The 14,438-nt window shown below is 31.3% G+C and overlaps 4 protein-coding genes across 6 annotated transcripts in view; 2 read left to right on the plus strand and 2 right to left on the minus strand.

Annotated features, from left to right (window-relative positions):
* Positions 1–995: 995 nt before the first annotated feature.
* On the plus strand, positions 996–3,400 carry LOC108556597 (inositol monophosphatase 1-like). Its single transcript, XM_017912768.1, has 3 exons — positions 996–1,273; positions 2,420–2,919; positions 2,977–3,400. The coding sequence occupies exons 1-3, from the start codon at positions 1,205–1,207 to the stop codon at positions 3,236–3,238; spliced, it is 831 nt and encodes a 276-aa protein (XP_017768257.1). The 5' UTR covers positions 996–1,204; the 3' UTR covers positions 3,239–3,400.
* Positions 3,401–3,687: 287 nt separating this feature from the next.
* LOC108556598 (serine/threonine-protein kinase prp4) lies at positions 3,688–7,973 on the minus strand. Of its 3 annotated transcripts, none has more exons than XR_001890821.1 (10): positions 7,481–7,562; positions 6,447–7,366; positions 6,087–6,392; positions 5,800–6,032; positions 5,474–5,742; positions 4,976–5,352; positions 4,701–4,921; positions 4,366–4,422; positions 4,098–4,181; positions 3,688–4,031 (listed from the first exon to the last, which is right to left on the minus strand). XR_001890821.1 is itself a non-coding variant. In XM_017912769.1 (7 exons), exons 1-7 carry the CDS (start codon positions 7,822–7,824, stop codon positions 4,718–4,720), a joined length of 2,598 nt encoding a protein of 865 aa, XP_017768258.1. In that variant the 5' UTR covers positions 7,825–7,973; the 3' UTR covers positions 4,645–4,717. The 3 variants fall into 3 exon arrangements, 1 of the variants encoding a protein (XP_017768258.1); XR_001890820.1 differs by adding an exon at positions 7,814–7,973 and having other exon boundaries at positions 3,751–4,031; positions 6,447–7,644; XM_017912769.1 differs by lacking the exons at positions 3,688–4,031; positions 4,098–4,181; positions 4,366–4,422 and adding an exon at positions 7,814–7,973 and having other exon boundaries at positions 4,645–4,921; positions 6,447–7,644.
* Positions 7,974–8,113: 140 nt separating this feature from the next.
* LOC108556599 lies at positions 8,114–10,719 on the plus strand. The gene is made up of 4 exons (XM_017912770.1): positions 8,114–8,278; positions 9,307–9,616; positions 9,680–9,890; positions 10,395–10,719. Coding segments are annotated over exons 1-4 (606 nt in total). The 5' UTR covers positions 8,114–8,277; the 3' UTR covers positions 10,479–10,719.
* A 1,075-nt stretch (positions 10,720–11,794) lies between these two features.
* Positions 11,795–14,438, minus strand: part of LOC108556596 (SCY1-like protein 2) — a 57,705-nt gene continuing 55,061 nt past the window's right edge. The window contains exons 15-16 of the mRNA XM_017912767.1: positions 12,305–12,543; positions 11,795–12,026 (exon numbers count right to left, since the gene is read on the minus strand). Coding sequence (XP_017768256.1) covers positions 12,307–12,543 — 237 coding nt within the window. The 3' untranslated portion in view covers positions 11,795–12,026; positions 12,305–12,306. The remainder of the gene's footprint in view (positions 12,027–12,304; positions 12,544–14,438) is intronic.

Genomic DNA, 14,438 nt, shown 5'->3' on the forward strand with positions numbered 1-14,438 from the left:
TATTTTAGATAAAATTTGAAATAGGTTAACCGACTTTAATGCACATGGTTTGATGCGAGTTTCTGCAATTGTATGGGGTTTAATTTTTTGTAACTTCAAGAGCAATTTCATATGATGTCGTAATTATAGCTTGGTTTTATTGTTGAAAGTCCCAGCAAAATCTAACTTTTGTTTTTTTCAAGGCAGTTTCATGTCGTTTAAAAGTGCCTCTGGAAGACAAATTGTAACTTTTGTTTTGGATCAAACAACCGGCGACTCACCATTAGGAACCATTGTTATATAAATTAATTATATATTGAATTATTGTAGTAAAACAAAGCAAAATAAAATTTATAGTGGAAATAAATTGAATCTATAGAAACTGAATATAAATTTTGTATAATTATGTATTGATATTATTTAAAACAGAACACGCATTTCCTTTAGAATCAATAATTAGAAAATGTAAACAAATAAATGGAAATTTTACAGGATATCCATAGTTTTGTAAAAGGTTTTTGTTTCTTTAAAATATTTTCCAATGTAGAAGTGAAATGTTGTTCTACTTCAAGATTGTTAATTATTTATTTGTGTATTTTTGTGTTTATATATTATATCTTCTATAAAGAATTCCATTCTTAGTTTTATTGATAATACGAAAATTTATTTAATTATATATAATGAATTAATTTTATTTACAAATTTTTAATAATCAATAAAATTGAGAATGAAATTCTTTATAGAAGATAGAATAGATAAACACTTTTTTTAATGATGTATATCATACATTGAACCATGTCATTAAAAGCAACACAATTTATTCCTTTAAAAATTAGAAAATTTGATGCATTTTGAAATGGAATATTCTATGAAAATTTCCATGAATTTTATTCCAAGCAACCGCTTCCGCATATCACGTAGTTAATATTGAACGAAAGTGTTCTAAAAACACTTGTCCCTCTGACGAGTGGGTCGATGACGCATGGCATTCTTGAAGGTGACTGGAACGCGTGTAGAGATGTGCATTCACCTCCTCGAACTCATCGAATCCTGGTATTTTTGAACGACCACGTGCTTGATTTGACAAGTCCACACAATGTGAGCATGACAGGAAAACAGGCGTGACTTCTCCATTCTATAACTACTATATAAACAAACCGTACGGGTAGGGAACTGCAACAACAAAAGCTTCCGCAACCAATTGGATTTGAGAGCAGGTATCACCATGACGAGCGCAGAAAATATCGACGCTTACTTTGATTGTGTCTTGGGATTAACAAAGATTGCTGGAGAGGTGAGAAATATTTGAAATAATACCGATTTCGAGGTTACATTGCTTATTTGCAGTAGCAATATAATTAATTATTAAACATTCAAGTTGTCTTTGATCAAATTTTTTAGATATAAAGAAAGAAATTTATTTTTGTTTTGGTAATCTATCATAAAAATATAAAAATTGGGTCATACAAAACAATATTTGGTTTCACTGCTAATGACATTAAATTGTATAATCAAATTATTTTAAATATGTTCATATATTTTAAATCGAACTATTTTGTTGTCCCTTGCACGTTTTTGCATATATATGTATATTTTACCTTAATAAATTGATAATATATTGTATTCATTATCAAATTTATAGTAGATGAAATTATGTTTTTATATGAAATTTATAAATTGTGTTTAAAAAGAACATGTATTAATGGTTTTCAATATATTTATTGTGTACTACTAAAATGTTTACAAGGTGACTTTGATAAACTTGTTTTTAACAATGTCCATCAAAATTTTCCTAAGGTCCAAAATAAATTAATAATGGTTATAAATAGTTAATGCATTGTTATTCTTGGAAAAATTTTCGTATAAACAAATCATGATGTTAGAGCAATGTTTAGTTTAGTTGGCTTACATTCAACATATTTGTATAATGTTTTCCTACTTAAATTAATTAGAGGAATGTAAAGTTTCTTATTTATTGTAAATAAAAGTAAATCAATTCCTAAAATAATATAATTTTCATTACTTTTTACATAAATTTATTAATTAGTTAATGTTTATGACATTAAATCATAAATACATTTTCCTTATTTTGATATATACTTACATTATATAACGGTCGAAATTTATAACATCTTATTTTGTGTATTGCCGATTTATCCTTTTCCAATTGTGAAATACAAACCCTCTTCGTATTCAAATACTCGGGCATTTACGATTACTTGTGAGGCAAAAAATTGCTATATTGTGTAATATCTATTCGTGTTTAGTAACATATGGTAATAATTAATCAATAAATCTTCGATTTCTGCACCATGAATTTTGTTTTGACATTAACGAATATTTAATTAACATCTTGTTTGAATTGCAAAATGACACTCAAATAAGCATATATTAAAGAATTCTCATTTTAATAATAAATGACTATTTGTTTCCGTTTTAGTTAATACGAGAAAAAGTCAAAGCTGGGGTTAAGGTAAACACCAAAGATTGCGATATAGATTTAGTGACGGAGACGGATCAGGAGGTCGAGAAATTGCTCATAAATGGCTTGAAAACAAATTTTCCTAGCCACAAATTCATTGGCGAGGAGACAGTGGCCTCCGGTCAGAAATGCGAACTGTCCAATTCCCCAACGTGGGTCATAGACCCTATCGATGGTACCATGAATTTCGTGCACGCCTTCCCTCACTGCTGCATTTCAGTAGCACTTTTTATCGATGCTGCCCCCGTTATTGGCATCATCTACAATCCAACGCTCGAGCAATTATTCACCGCCAAGAAGGGACAGGGGGCATATCTGAACGGTGAAAAGATTCACGTCTCAAAAGTAGCGACAATGAACAAGGCGCTACTTATGATGGAAAACGGAACGAGCAGGGAACCTGAAAGGGTGAAAACAGTTTTCGCCAATCATCAAATACTTATACCGAAGTTACATGGGTAATGCGGGTATTCCTTTATTCATAACATATCACTACATGATTTTTTTTTGTTCAGGACTCGCACTTTGGGATCGGCAGCCTTGAATATGGCCATGGTGGCTATGGGAGCAGCAGATGCCTACTTCGAATTCGGCATCCACATTTGGGACATTGGCGCGGGTGAAATCCTGATCACGGAAGCAGGAGGTGTGGTCATTGATCCAGTGGGAGGTCCTTTGGATAGATGCTCGAGGAGGGTCTTATGCGCAAGCACCAACGATCTGGCAGTAGAATTCACTAAATGCTTGCAACAGTATTACCCAATGCCAAGAGATTAAATGCCGATACAATACATTCCCACCTTTCAGTACACATATAAAATAATGTTTAAACCAGAACTCTCAAAGATATATAAAGGACCTATACTATTTAGTCAGTATACAACCAAATCACAGTTATTGCTTTTAAGTTTAAAATAAAACATGTTCTTAAATTAATATATTGTGTCGTTACTTACCTGTATGTCAGTTACCAATTCAAATAATTTCAACATTACATGTAGATTTTTCATAGTGTCATTAAAAATATAATAACATTAGACAATAATTAAATGCATTTCTTAAGTAATTTATGAATTTAGTTTTAAATATGAACGTATATATCTATGAAATTATATATATATATATATTATGCCAATGAAACTGCATTTAAAGAAATTAATATCCACATGAACATGTAACTATTTGAAATGTTAATATATTGTACATATGGGCTCAGAAAAAATGACATAGTATACGATTGAAATTAACACCGTTATAAGTTAATCAGTAACAATTACTTTAATTCCTATTGAATTAAATGCGATATTCAATTTATGCGGCCAAGAATCGATTTTATTTACTTTAATAAGATTAAGAATATTCAACTTTGATATTCAGGTTAAACGAAAGTGAATATATGGCTTACCGAAGGATGAAAATATAAGACTAAAAATGTAGCCTTTGGTTACCTTAAATCGGTCTTTATACACTAATGAACTCTCGTTGTCAACGGAATGCATCTTCTGAACCCAGTTGTACGCACACTTACCTGACTTAACACCTACTGTTTGTGTGTATGCAGAAGACATTCCTGCAATGAGACAAACAGAAGTTTTATTATCGTCGCTCCACGTAAATTCGATTTTCTATTACATACAACATAGTACTTATGTATATTATCAAACTATCCATTTACTGGCCACCAGTACTTAATACTCTTCCCATTCTTTCATAAACTGAGCTGCAAATGAAACAAAAAACATCAGCGAATTAGTACATCTTGCAATTGCTTCTTATTTATTGTTCATCACCGAGTCAGCATACTTTAAGTAATATCGCGAAAACAAACAGCAATTACTTAACATATGCATGACTAAAAATAATAATAAAAGAAATATACAAATAAAATTTCATTAGGGAAATACCTTATAAAATATTTTCATGAAGCTTATACACCCCTATGTGTGCATCCATTGCAGCTTCTGCAACAAAAATACATACGAGACTAATATTATTAGCATTCAGACTATAGATTTAGGTGTCAGCGTTTCATGATCACTGACCAAAAATAAAATCGTATAAAATAATCAACTATTTTATTAATGAATTAAAATCCACACTCATTATTATTCATTGAATACATCTTAAATATTTTTTCTCTTTGCAATTATTGTGTGTATATATATATAAATATACGTTTTTGAAATAAGCTTTTTTTGCTATAGCAACAAATCCTCTGATTGTTCCTTTTGTTTTTTACCTCTAGAAAACCCAAAATCAAATTTTGTCTTGAATAAATGGATGCGTCAGAGCATTATTCAATCCAATTCGTTTGGCTGGATCCATCGAAAGTGCTTTATCCAACAAGTCTTTCAATTGTGTAACTTTCTTCAATTGATCAGCCGGCAACGTCTGGCCAGCGATCAGTTCTGTTTGCAAATCTCGAGTAGCTTTCACCATCGACATGATAACAACTTTTTCCTATAAAAAAAAAATCTGAAAAATTGTATCTTAAACTAAAACATTATAACTTACTCGTTCCGTCACTTTATCTATTTCATGGTACAGAAAATTGCAATTCCCGTCAAAATGTTGCTCCCTGAATGCGCCCTTCCTAATCACTTTGTTTGGCATTTTGCCTTTTACATCCATGAAGAATTTAAGCATTTGGTTGTTAGATTTGCCAGAGAATAGGATCCGTCCTGTGTACAGCTCGTAAATGGTGCAAGCAGCAGACCACATATCAATTCCGTAATCATATGGAATACCCAATATAATTTCAGGAGAACGATAGAACCGGGACACCAAGTATGGTGTAATTTCGTTGTCGCTTACTGTAGATGCTGATCCAAAATCGCACAATTTTAATACCAATTTGCTTTCATTGACCAAAATATTATCTGGCTTGATATCTAAAAAAATTAGAAATTACATATATTGTAAAAACATGCTATATATAAATTCATAATATTATTAATATAACTGAATTTCGAATTCTTATTAATATTATGAAATTGAATAAAATAGACTTACCAGCATGCAATATTCCAGTTTTCTTCAATAATTTGAGTGCTAGCAAGAGTTGTTGTGTGTAGCTCCTGACAGCTTTTATATGAAGGCCCACATCTTTTCCATACTTCTTTAAAACTTCTCTAAGATTCATGGAAAGAGGCTCAAATACCATACACAAATGTTGCTTATGAAAGAAATGCCGTATTAATCTTAAACAATGCATTCTGTCGTCGGGATCGGCATCATTCAATTTTTTCAAAATCTCCAATTCCTTTAATCCAGTTTTGTGCCTAAAACAAGATATATATTATATATCTTACAATTGCAGCTAAGCGGAATTAACTTACATTATTTCATTATTTCTTATAATTTTAACTGCCACATCTGAGGTTCCTCTTGCTTGATCTCGAGCTCTCACTACATTACTAAATACTCCCTGTCCAGTGTAACCGTATACCATATACCTTGTATCTAATATTTCGCCAATTCTAACGCGGTAGTAACCTTCAGCATCGTCCCAATTATCTGTTAACGCTGGATTTTCGTTGCCAGATCCTTTTTGAACTATAGTACTTGGAGACTAAAATAGATGATAATATTAATACAAAATAAATAACAAATATAAGTAGCTTACACTTGTATGCTTGAAGATATCCTGATCAGCAAACATATCCCATTGGTTAATTTTCGGTTTTTCTTTTTCCTTCTCTACTTTATTTTCTAGATTGGAACATTCATTGTTATTATTTTTAAGTTTCATGGTGGGTAGCAAAGGTGGTGTTAATGATGGATCACTATTAGGTTTAGGGTCAACTTCTTCTTCCTCTTCTTCTACAGGAACAACATCATCTTCATCCAGTTTAGCATCATCCTTGGTTTCAGCTGGTGGTGTTAATAATGATATTGCTGTATTTGAGTCTTCACTGTTACCTCCCAATCTCTAAAATGACATTAGTATGAGTGTTTAATTTGCAGCTAAAATTTATATATTTACCTTCATTAATTCTTCGCGTTGCTTCCGTCTCTTTTCAATAATCGCTTGCTCATCCTCTTCATCATTCAAATCAATATCCAAGTCAATTTCACTGTCACTACTGCTTTCCTGCTTCTTCAAACCTTCACTTAAGGAATCTTTATATTTATCTTGTTTTTCCATGTGTCGACCCCTATCTCTATTATTTCTATTTCTTCTATTGTTGTCCCTGTCTCTAGATCTAGACCTTCTATCTCTTCTGTAACTTTCGTATTTCCTACAATCATCCCTAGAATTCCTGTAGTCCCTGGATCTTGATCTCCTATTGTCAGTTATATATCTTCGATCCCTTCTATCTCTGGAACATGCGCGATCTCTGGAATTTCTTCCTTTATCCCTGACATGATTGTCGTACGACCTTCTTACGTCTCTCTCTCTTGAACGACGATAATCTCTGGACCTGGATCTTCTTTCCTTCTCCCTATCTCTTCTCAACTCTTGAGATCTCTTCTCTCTTTCTTTCTTCTCTAACCTTTTTTCTTCAGTGTATTTCATTTTTTTTGTCTCAATCTTCTCACACACGACTTTCCTATCCTTACTGTCTGAAAGATATCTTTTTCTGACTGGTTGAGCCTCATTACTGGAATCATCTAGTAATATGACCTCATCAACTTTAGTCTCGGCTTTCCCATTTACACCTGTATCAGCATCAGCAGTCATTGCAATTTCAGCTTGTAATCTCTCTTTCTGCTTCATGAGCTCTTCCAGGTCCATGTCAGCTTCAATAACAGCCACATCAATGGCATCACTGTCACATTCTGTTTCAACTGGTTCCTCACTCTCAGAAGAAATTACCTCTAAGGAATGAGTTTTGGATAATCCCGATGTCACATATTCAACAATCTCATCAGTCTCCATTTCTACCGGTTTTTCAGAAGATCCTGAACAAGATTTACCATTAGATACATTAGTAACATTACCTTTAGCTATTTGTGGAGATAATTCTGGTGTATACCGATCATTTTTATCTCCCTTAGCCTCCTCATCTGACTCACAATGTTTCCTCTTATGTTTTTTATGCTTCTTATGTTTCTTAGTTTTCTCTGTTTTCAAAGTTGCATGTTTCTTATGTTTTTTGTGCTCTTTTTTATGCTTTTTCTTTATGTCATCATCTTTGGGAGGCTTTTTGCTTATATCTACTGAATTCTCTACTGACGACCTACAAACGATTACAATTACTATACATTTCTATTGATTATACAAATTCAATATTATGAAACAGCGGGATGTTACGATTTTCAAATAAATAAATAAAATTACTTTTCCTTCTTTTTTATAAAATAGGTTATGTTGTAAACGAAATTTACTGTAATTTAAAAAACACTTACGTTGAATCCATTGCGTTTATATATATTATGAAGTATATTCAGACCTATATACGAATCCACTCGTGTTAAGTTTACTGAACGATAATACTATATATTTCAATATTAATTCTCAGAATTTAAGACTGATCGTCAGCCATATTTATTCTGGTTATAAATTTATGCGTGAAGCGTTGATTCCCGTTTGTTCTCATCGTTGTGTTGGCTATCCTGTTGGAAATATTTGTATCATTTCTTATTCCTTATATTCGCAGTGTAACGAACAGTAACGAATAGTCTTATTTGTTTGTTATTTATATATTGTCACTGGATTTTATATAATTCCAGGTGTTAATATAATTATTAACGTTGCACTAAACTTTTATTTTAAACTCAGTGTTTGTTAAGTTATCGACGAAAAGTGTGAATTCAATTACACACAATTTTAACCTCTACTATTAAAAACGTATTTTTTTTAGTTGCAAAAAAGTAGGTATTAATATATCTTTTCTGAATTTAGAATATTAACTTGTTGCTATACTTGATACATTTATTGTGTTTGTAAATTCTTTTCTGTTTTAATACACATTACTTTAGTCCTTATATACATGTATTTAGTCTTTTGGTTGCGAGATTGTTTGTATGAATATCGCGAAGATTTTAAATTTGGATGTGTTAGCAGTTTGAAATACCTATCCATTTTTTTCGTTTTTTTTTTTGTAGAGGAGAGGAAACCTATCCACCATGGGTAGATTTGTGGTACTGTGGGATTCTTACTGTACTAAAACCTCTTTTCTTCACTCTTCAGCATTTCGCTAACAAAATTTCGCAGTTCTAGCAGACCCCCAATTCTGCCTCATGTTTCATCCTAATCCACCTGCAGCATCTAAAAAAATGTGTGCTCAGGACTGTCATCCTCTTTTGCAGTACCAGCACCTTTTGTCCTCCTTTGCAATAAAGTACTTGGTACTTGCCAAAGTATCTATGATCAGATAGCGCCTAGCTCAGGTGAAAAATTGTTTAGCTGTGCTTCCTGTTTATCCATGGTTCTATTTGTGGTATTGCACAGACTGTCTCAAGCTCATTGATGAGAAGGATCAGTGAACATTTAAAGCACAAAACAGATTCTGATTTCCTGTCAACATTTAACATGAAAATAAATAAATATAAGGCTCGTTTGTACTTTGTATAACAAATATGAAGGTCGAACTTCTGAAGACCTCTTCATCGTGAACCACTTTAGTACACACCGTCAATTCTTCTGTTAAGATCAGAATAAAATGGAAACGAGAAGGAATTTTGTTTTTAATATTTTATTTCCGCTGCCGATATTTTTTTCTTGTTAATATTAGACGAAATATTCCTACTTCATAATTAGCATTTGCTGATTTGTTTTTCACTTATTCTTAAAAGAAAATAACATCTTAATATTTATTGAAGACCTAGTATAAAACACTTAATATATTATATTGTTGATTATAGCCTTTTATTGAAATAATTCTTATTCCTTTATTTAGTGTCAGATTGGTCAACACAGGATAAAGCATTGCTGCTGAAGGCGCTACGAAAACATGGATCCGATAAAATAGAAGCCATTGCGAATGAAATTCCTCTGAAATCAATATTTGATGTGAAGAATATGATAATCAGATACGAGCGCTTAGCATCATACGATCCAAATGAGAAACTTGACAATACTTCACCTATTGACCTCTGGATACAAGCGCTAAGGAAGCACACCGATTATAATGAATTGGTTCCAATATCAAAGGCCTTGAAGTTCATCAGTATGTACGAAGAAAATAACAATGAGTACATCAATATTAGGTAATATATTAAGAATTGATAATAGATAAATAGTAATTATATATTATTATCATTTGTTTACAGTGACTGCTATGAAATATTAGCAAATATATCAGAGGGTGTAGCGGGAAAGGAATTGGATCAATCGTCGTATAATTTCGTCTTAAATAGTTTTTTGAACACGGCAAAGGAAGTGAAATCTGAAAAAACGGCGGAGGAGAAACAGTTCTTAAGCAATGTCAAGGTCACCAATAATGATTTATCTAAAAAGAATACTTATTCAGCAAAAGCGAAGGTTTGTTTATTTTATTAATTAATACATTATAATAAGCAAAATTAACGTACTCATTTACGCACTTCGGTTTCTGACACACATACATGTTTCCATTTTGTTAATGTATTTTTTTGTAACGGGAATGTAACTTTGGAATTGGTAGCTTAGTTATAAGAAACTCAGAATTTTCCAATATGAAAATCTAATTCTAATTATTTACCAAAATAACTTATCTCTTATCAAATTGAAAGTCTTAACCGATTTTTTATCAATCTAGTAGTGCTTTTGAGGTAGATGTATCAATTAACGTGGATATATTAATATCTAAAGTATTTGTAAAGTCTCTTCTCGAAATATTCCTATATATCTTGATAATTTATATCCATTAATTAACCTTAACAAAATAGATGGTGTCCGTCACTGTAGGTATTTATGTATTACATTTAATTCAAACTCAAAATTACATAACCGAAACCATTCCATGGTTAATCTAAAGAATATTATATTTAAAATATATTCTTTCAGAGAGTAGCTGAAGATACGACTGTGAATCCGCTGTGTTTACCAAAGGAGCTTTGCCAAAAAAAGCGAAAAGTTAATGATTCTTAGGGTAAGGATATGAGAGGAGTTAATAAAGAAACCTTTCAGTATTTTTTTTCAACATATCACATTTTTATATATTTCTTTCCCTCATATTACAATTCTTTAATGATATGACAACTGAATAAATTAATCACAGATTGTTTCCGCCATCGGCTCAATCAATACAAGCGACGCGAAAATGTTCTTGTAATCAATTTATTCATTCACATGTATACTCTCTTTGTACTTCCAATATATGTTTGTTTTTTCACACATTATTATTTTTTTATCCAACGATACACACATGTACTATGTTCCTATTTACATCGAAGAGTGATGAACAATACAAGAAAATGATACAATATCCGAGGTAAATTATTTTATCATTTAATAAAATTTGATATGATATAAATCAGCAGTCAAGTTCTTATATCTTAAAGAAATGCAGTATTATTGACATTTATTTCAGTTTAAATATATTTATTTTTATATATATATATTTGAATAGTTTTTTTCTTCTTTCCTTTTCAAATGCAGATTGTCAAAAGGCGATACATCCATATTTAAAAATAGAATAGTAGTGTTGATATAATCTAATATGCTTAATAGTTAAGAATTAAAAGAGAGATCACATTGAGCAAGTTGCACAACCGTCGGAAAGGAAATGAAACAAGCTGCTCAATCGGAGGAACGTAAATCACAGTACGGAATAGTGTGTAAATGAATGATTGATGAAACAGGGTAAAATAAAAAGAAACTACGGTTTATAGAAGGGGAGTACTATAAACTATTAGTATTTATATAAACACTGACAAATACATATAGCACGCATGCACATTCAATGAGAATGGGTCTAACGTGAAAAAATAGTTTTTTTTTGGAAGATTGTCGAGGATTCCCGAAAAGGCTTTTTTTTTATAAAGGAGGGACATACAGTTTTTGTTTTTCATCTCTGAAGTTTAGAAAATGTAGAATTTTTACGAATCGTGCACAATTACAAGGGAAATAAAGTAATTCTTTTAAATATATTTATGATTCATATATCATTGATAATTTGTTTTTTTTTTAAATAAATATATTTTGCATTCAATCGTGTATTCTGTTGATATTTTCGTCTTCGGGTTCAAGTTAAAGTAAAGGTTAACATTATTCTGTAACCTTTGACCGATGATGAATATACCGAGCGTTAGTATTGAAAATGCGTACATTTATTTAATTTTAGTTATATATATATATATTTTAATATTTGATTACTGATTGTCAAAAATATGTATTTTAAATATATTTGATTCAAAATAAAATTAGATATTTAATAATAGTAGTACGTATTTCATTTGTCTTGGTACAATTTAAAAAGGTGCACTTTTTAGTTAAGGTAGACGAATACAACGAATAAAGGTACATATATACTTTTTTACACTGGAATGTGGTGATGCCTGTGATTGTCACTCAGATTGCCACTTCTGGTCTTCATGGACTCGAGTTCCATAAAAACTTAAGTACAAGTAAACATAAATCAAAGAGCTCAAATCATCAGCTTGGGGTTGATTACTGACGGCCGGCAAACAGTTGGTACTGGAACATCAAAAATCAATTAGGAAGGGCTATTGTTCGCATGACGAGTACTTATATCCTATCTAGTTAAGTTTACTCTCTGTTCTAGTTTTAGTAATTTTATATATATCATTGCATTCCACTGTTACTATTACAGTATTAGATAGTTGCTCAATCTCTAACAATAGCCCCCGCTGATGAATGATGGTGAATGCACGAGACAATGATGACGGTTAGTGTGTGGTAGAAGCAGGAGATTTATATAGTGTTTAGTTTACACGATGGTCATACGTACGTACATTCAGCTAAATGTAATGTTCAGGGAGGGGCATTTCCTAACTGTGCTACTAGAGAACGCCCGGCCGTTGGTTGGTTGGTGTGATGAGGTGAATCTTACCATGCCGGAGCCCAGCTGCTGTAACAAGCCAGAGCCCTGAGAGCCTCCGAATACAGCTGATGGCCGACGAGATCTGATGCTCTGCATGCTGCTGCTCAGTAGGAACGGGACACTGCTGCTCGTATTCGGCATCGAACCTCCCTGAAATTCATCACATACATGATCTAATACAATTCCATCGTCTTCATCATAGACATTCTCTTCGGTTAGTTGAGATAGATATAGATTTGCTAAGTTTTTTTCTTTCAGTCTCATTACAGATATAATTACGTTAAGAACACCCTCGCATTTACAAATTCATTTATCATCACATTAAATAAAACTTATTTTTGTTTGTAAAATTATAATGTAAGACAAATAGACAAAATGTAAATATCCCATATATTTCATGAATTCCCTAAAGTAATTAAATTAATCCCAAGAGTTAACCTTCTACGGTTTGGGTAAGTTCAAAGACGCATTAAATACGTTAAATTTCGTTATACATACTTTAGAAATTATCAAACATTTCTATTTTGTAAGTAAGTTATAATAATAATTATTATTATATTGTTATTTGATTTGGATTACAATTTGCATATACAATATATTAGATAGACGCTTTACGGTTGAAATGGAAATGAATGCTTTGTAATTGGAATTTTATGCACAAAGCAGTGTTTCCAATTCAATTCAGTAGACTGAATTATCAGACAGATCACGTAGGTATCTCGAGCTTTCTGTAAAACGCTTTGTGAATAATTCCTAATAAGATTAATTTTGCAAATAATACAATAAAGTTTAATTTTAAATACATTTTTACACTTACAAAAAGAAATTTTATATATATTTTTAATATTGATGATAAAATATGTTTTCTAGAATAAATAAATAATATTAATGATAATTAAGTGTTTAATTTTCGTCATTTTACTTTTAAAAACTTTGATAAAGCGTTTTAAAGTTGTACTAACTTCGAGAAAATGTTATGTAACTTTCAGGAGAATATTCAAATTCTTATAGACATTATAAATTTCACTATCCTTTACACAGGAAAATTAGAAAATTCGATTGATTCTATAAATATGTCAAGGTATTTCCAAACTTTATTCCACTGGTGACAGTAAGCTGCAGCTTTATGTAACGACAACCATTGCATGTGACGTTTTACATTACTTTGTAAATAGTTAATCCGACAAAGCTCTCAGGTGGCCATCGCTACTTAATTTAAAGACATAGTTACATGGGTCCGGAAATGGTCTATCTCGCAACTAACTTGTTAAGGAAAGTATCTGTATTAGAAGAAAATGTTTAGTAATATTATATTTTTTAAGTGACTTGTGTATATCTAATTTTAAATATAAAACATTTATTTTTTGTATTATATAAGCAAGCAGCTTAATGTCCGTATGATTAACAACTAATCAGATTATATCATGAAATCTGACAACTGCAAAGACTGAATATTATGAACCTGCAGGAAACTAGTAGCGGTTGCTATAGAAACAGCATATATAATGGAGGGGAATAATCATACACACATAGTTTCGTACTGAAGATATTTTACCTAAAACTAAATATTTGTATATAATTTAAACTGAAAATCTATCTAGTTTAAACATTATATAAACAGTATTTTCCGGCTTCGATCATTTCAAAACAAATTTTAATTGAAAAATAGTACACACAATTATCTTATTATACAAAAATGTTCAGCTTTTTTTTTCCAGTTATGAAAAGAATCCTTTTTTTACGGTTTATAGATTCAAACAGTCCGGAATTAATTATTGTAAAAGTCTTATTTGCAACCTATAAATATTATATAATAGGTGCAACTGAATCTTCAACTATTAATGTGGCAGTTGGTCCACTGCATTTTTTATGTGACTTCAGTGAAAACCCTTTAACTGTAATAATTTAAGTGCGGCTTGACGCAGGAAAAGTATAAATATAAAAGTGGGTGGAAGGAAATTGCGACCTCGAAACGTAACGTATGTTCCTTAAAACAAATTACAGGCAACATGAAGTATGCTATTACCTAATTTAAAACAAGAGTA

The sequence above is a fragment of the Nicrophorus vespilloides genome, unplaced genomic scaffold (assembly GCF_001412225.1).
Source record: "Nicrophorus vespilloides isolate i.1.1-1 unplaced genomic scaffold, Nicve_v1.0, whole genome shotgun sequence".
In the NCBI taxonomy this organism is placed as follows: Eukaryota; Metazoa; Arthropoda; class Insecta; order Coleoptera; family Silphidae; genus Nicrophorus; species Nicrophorus vespilloides.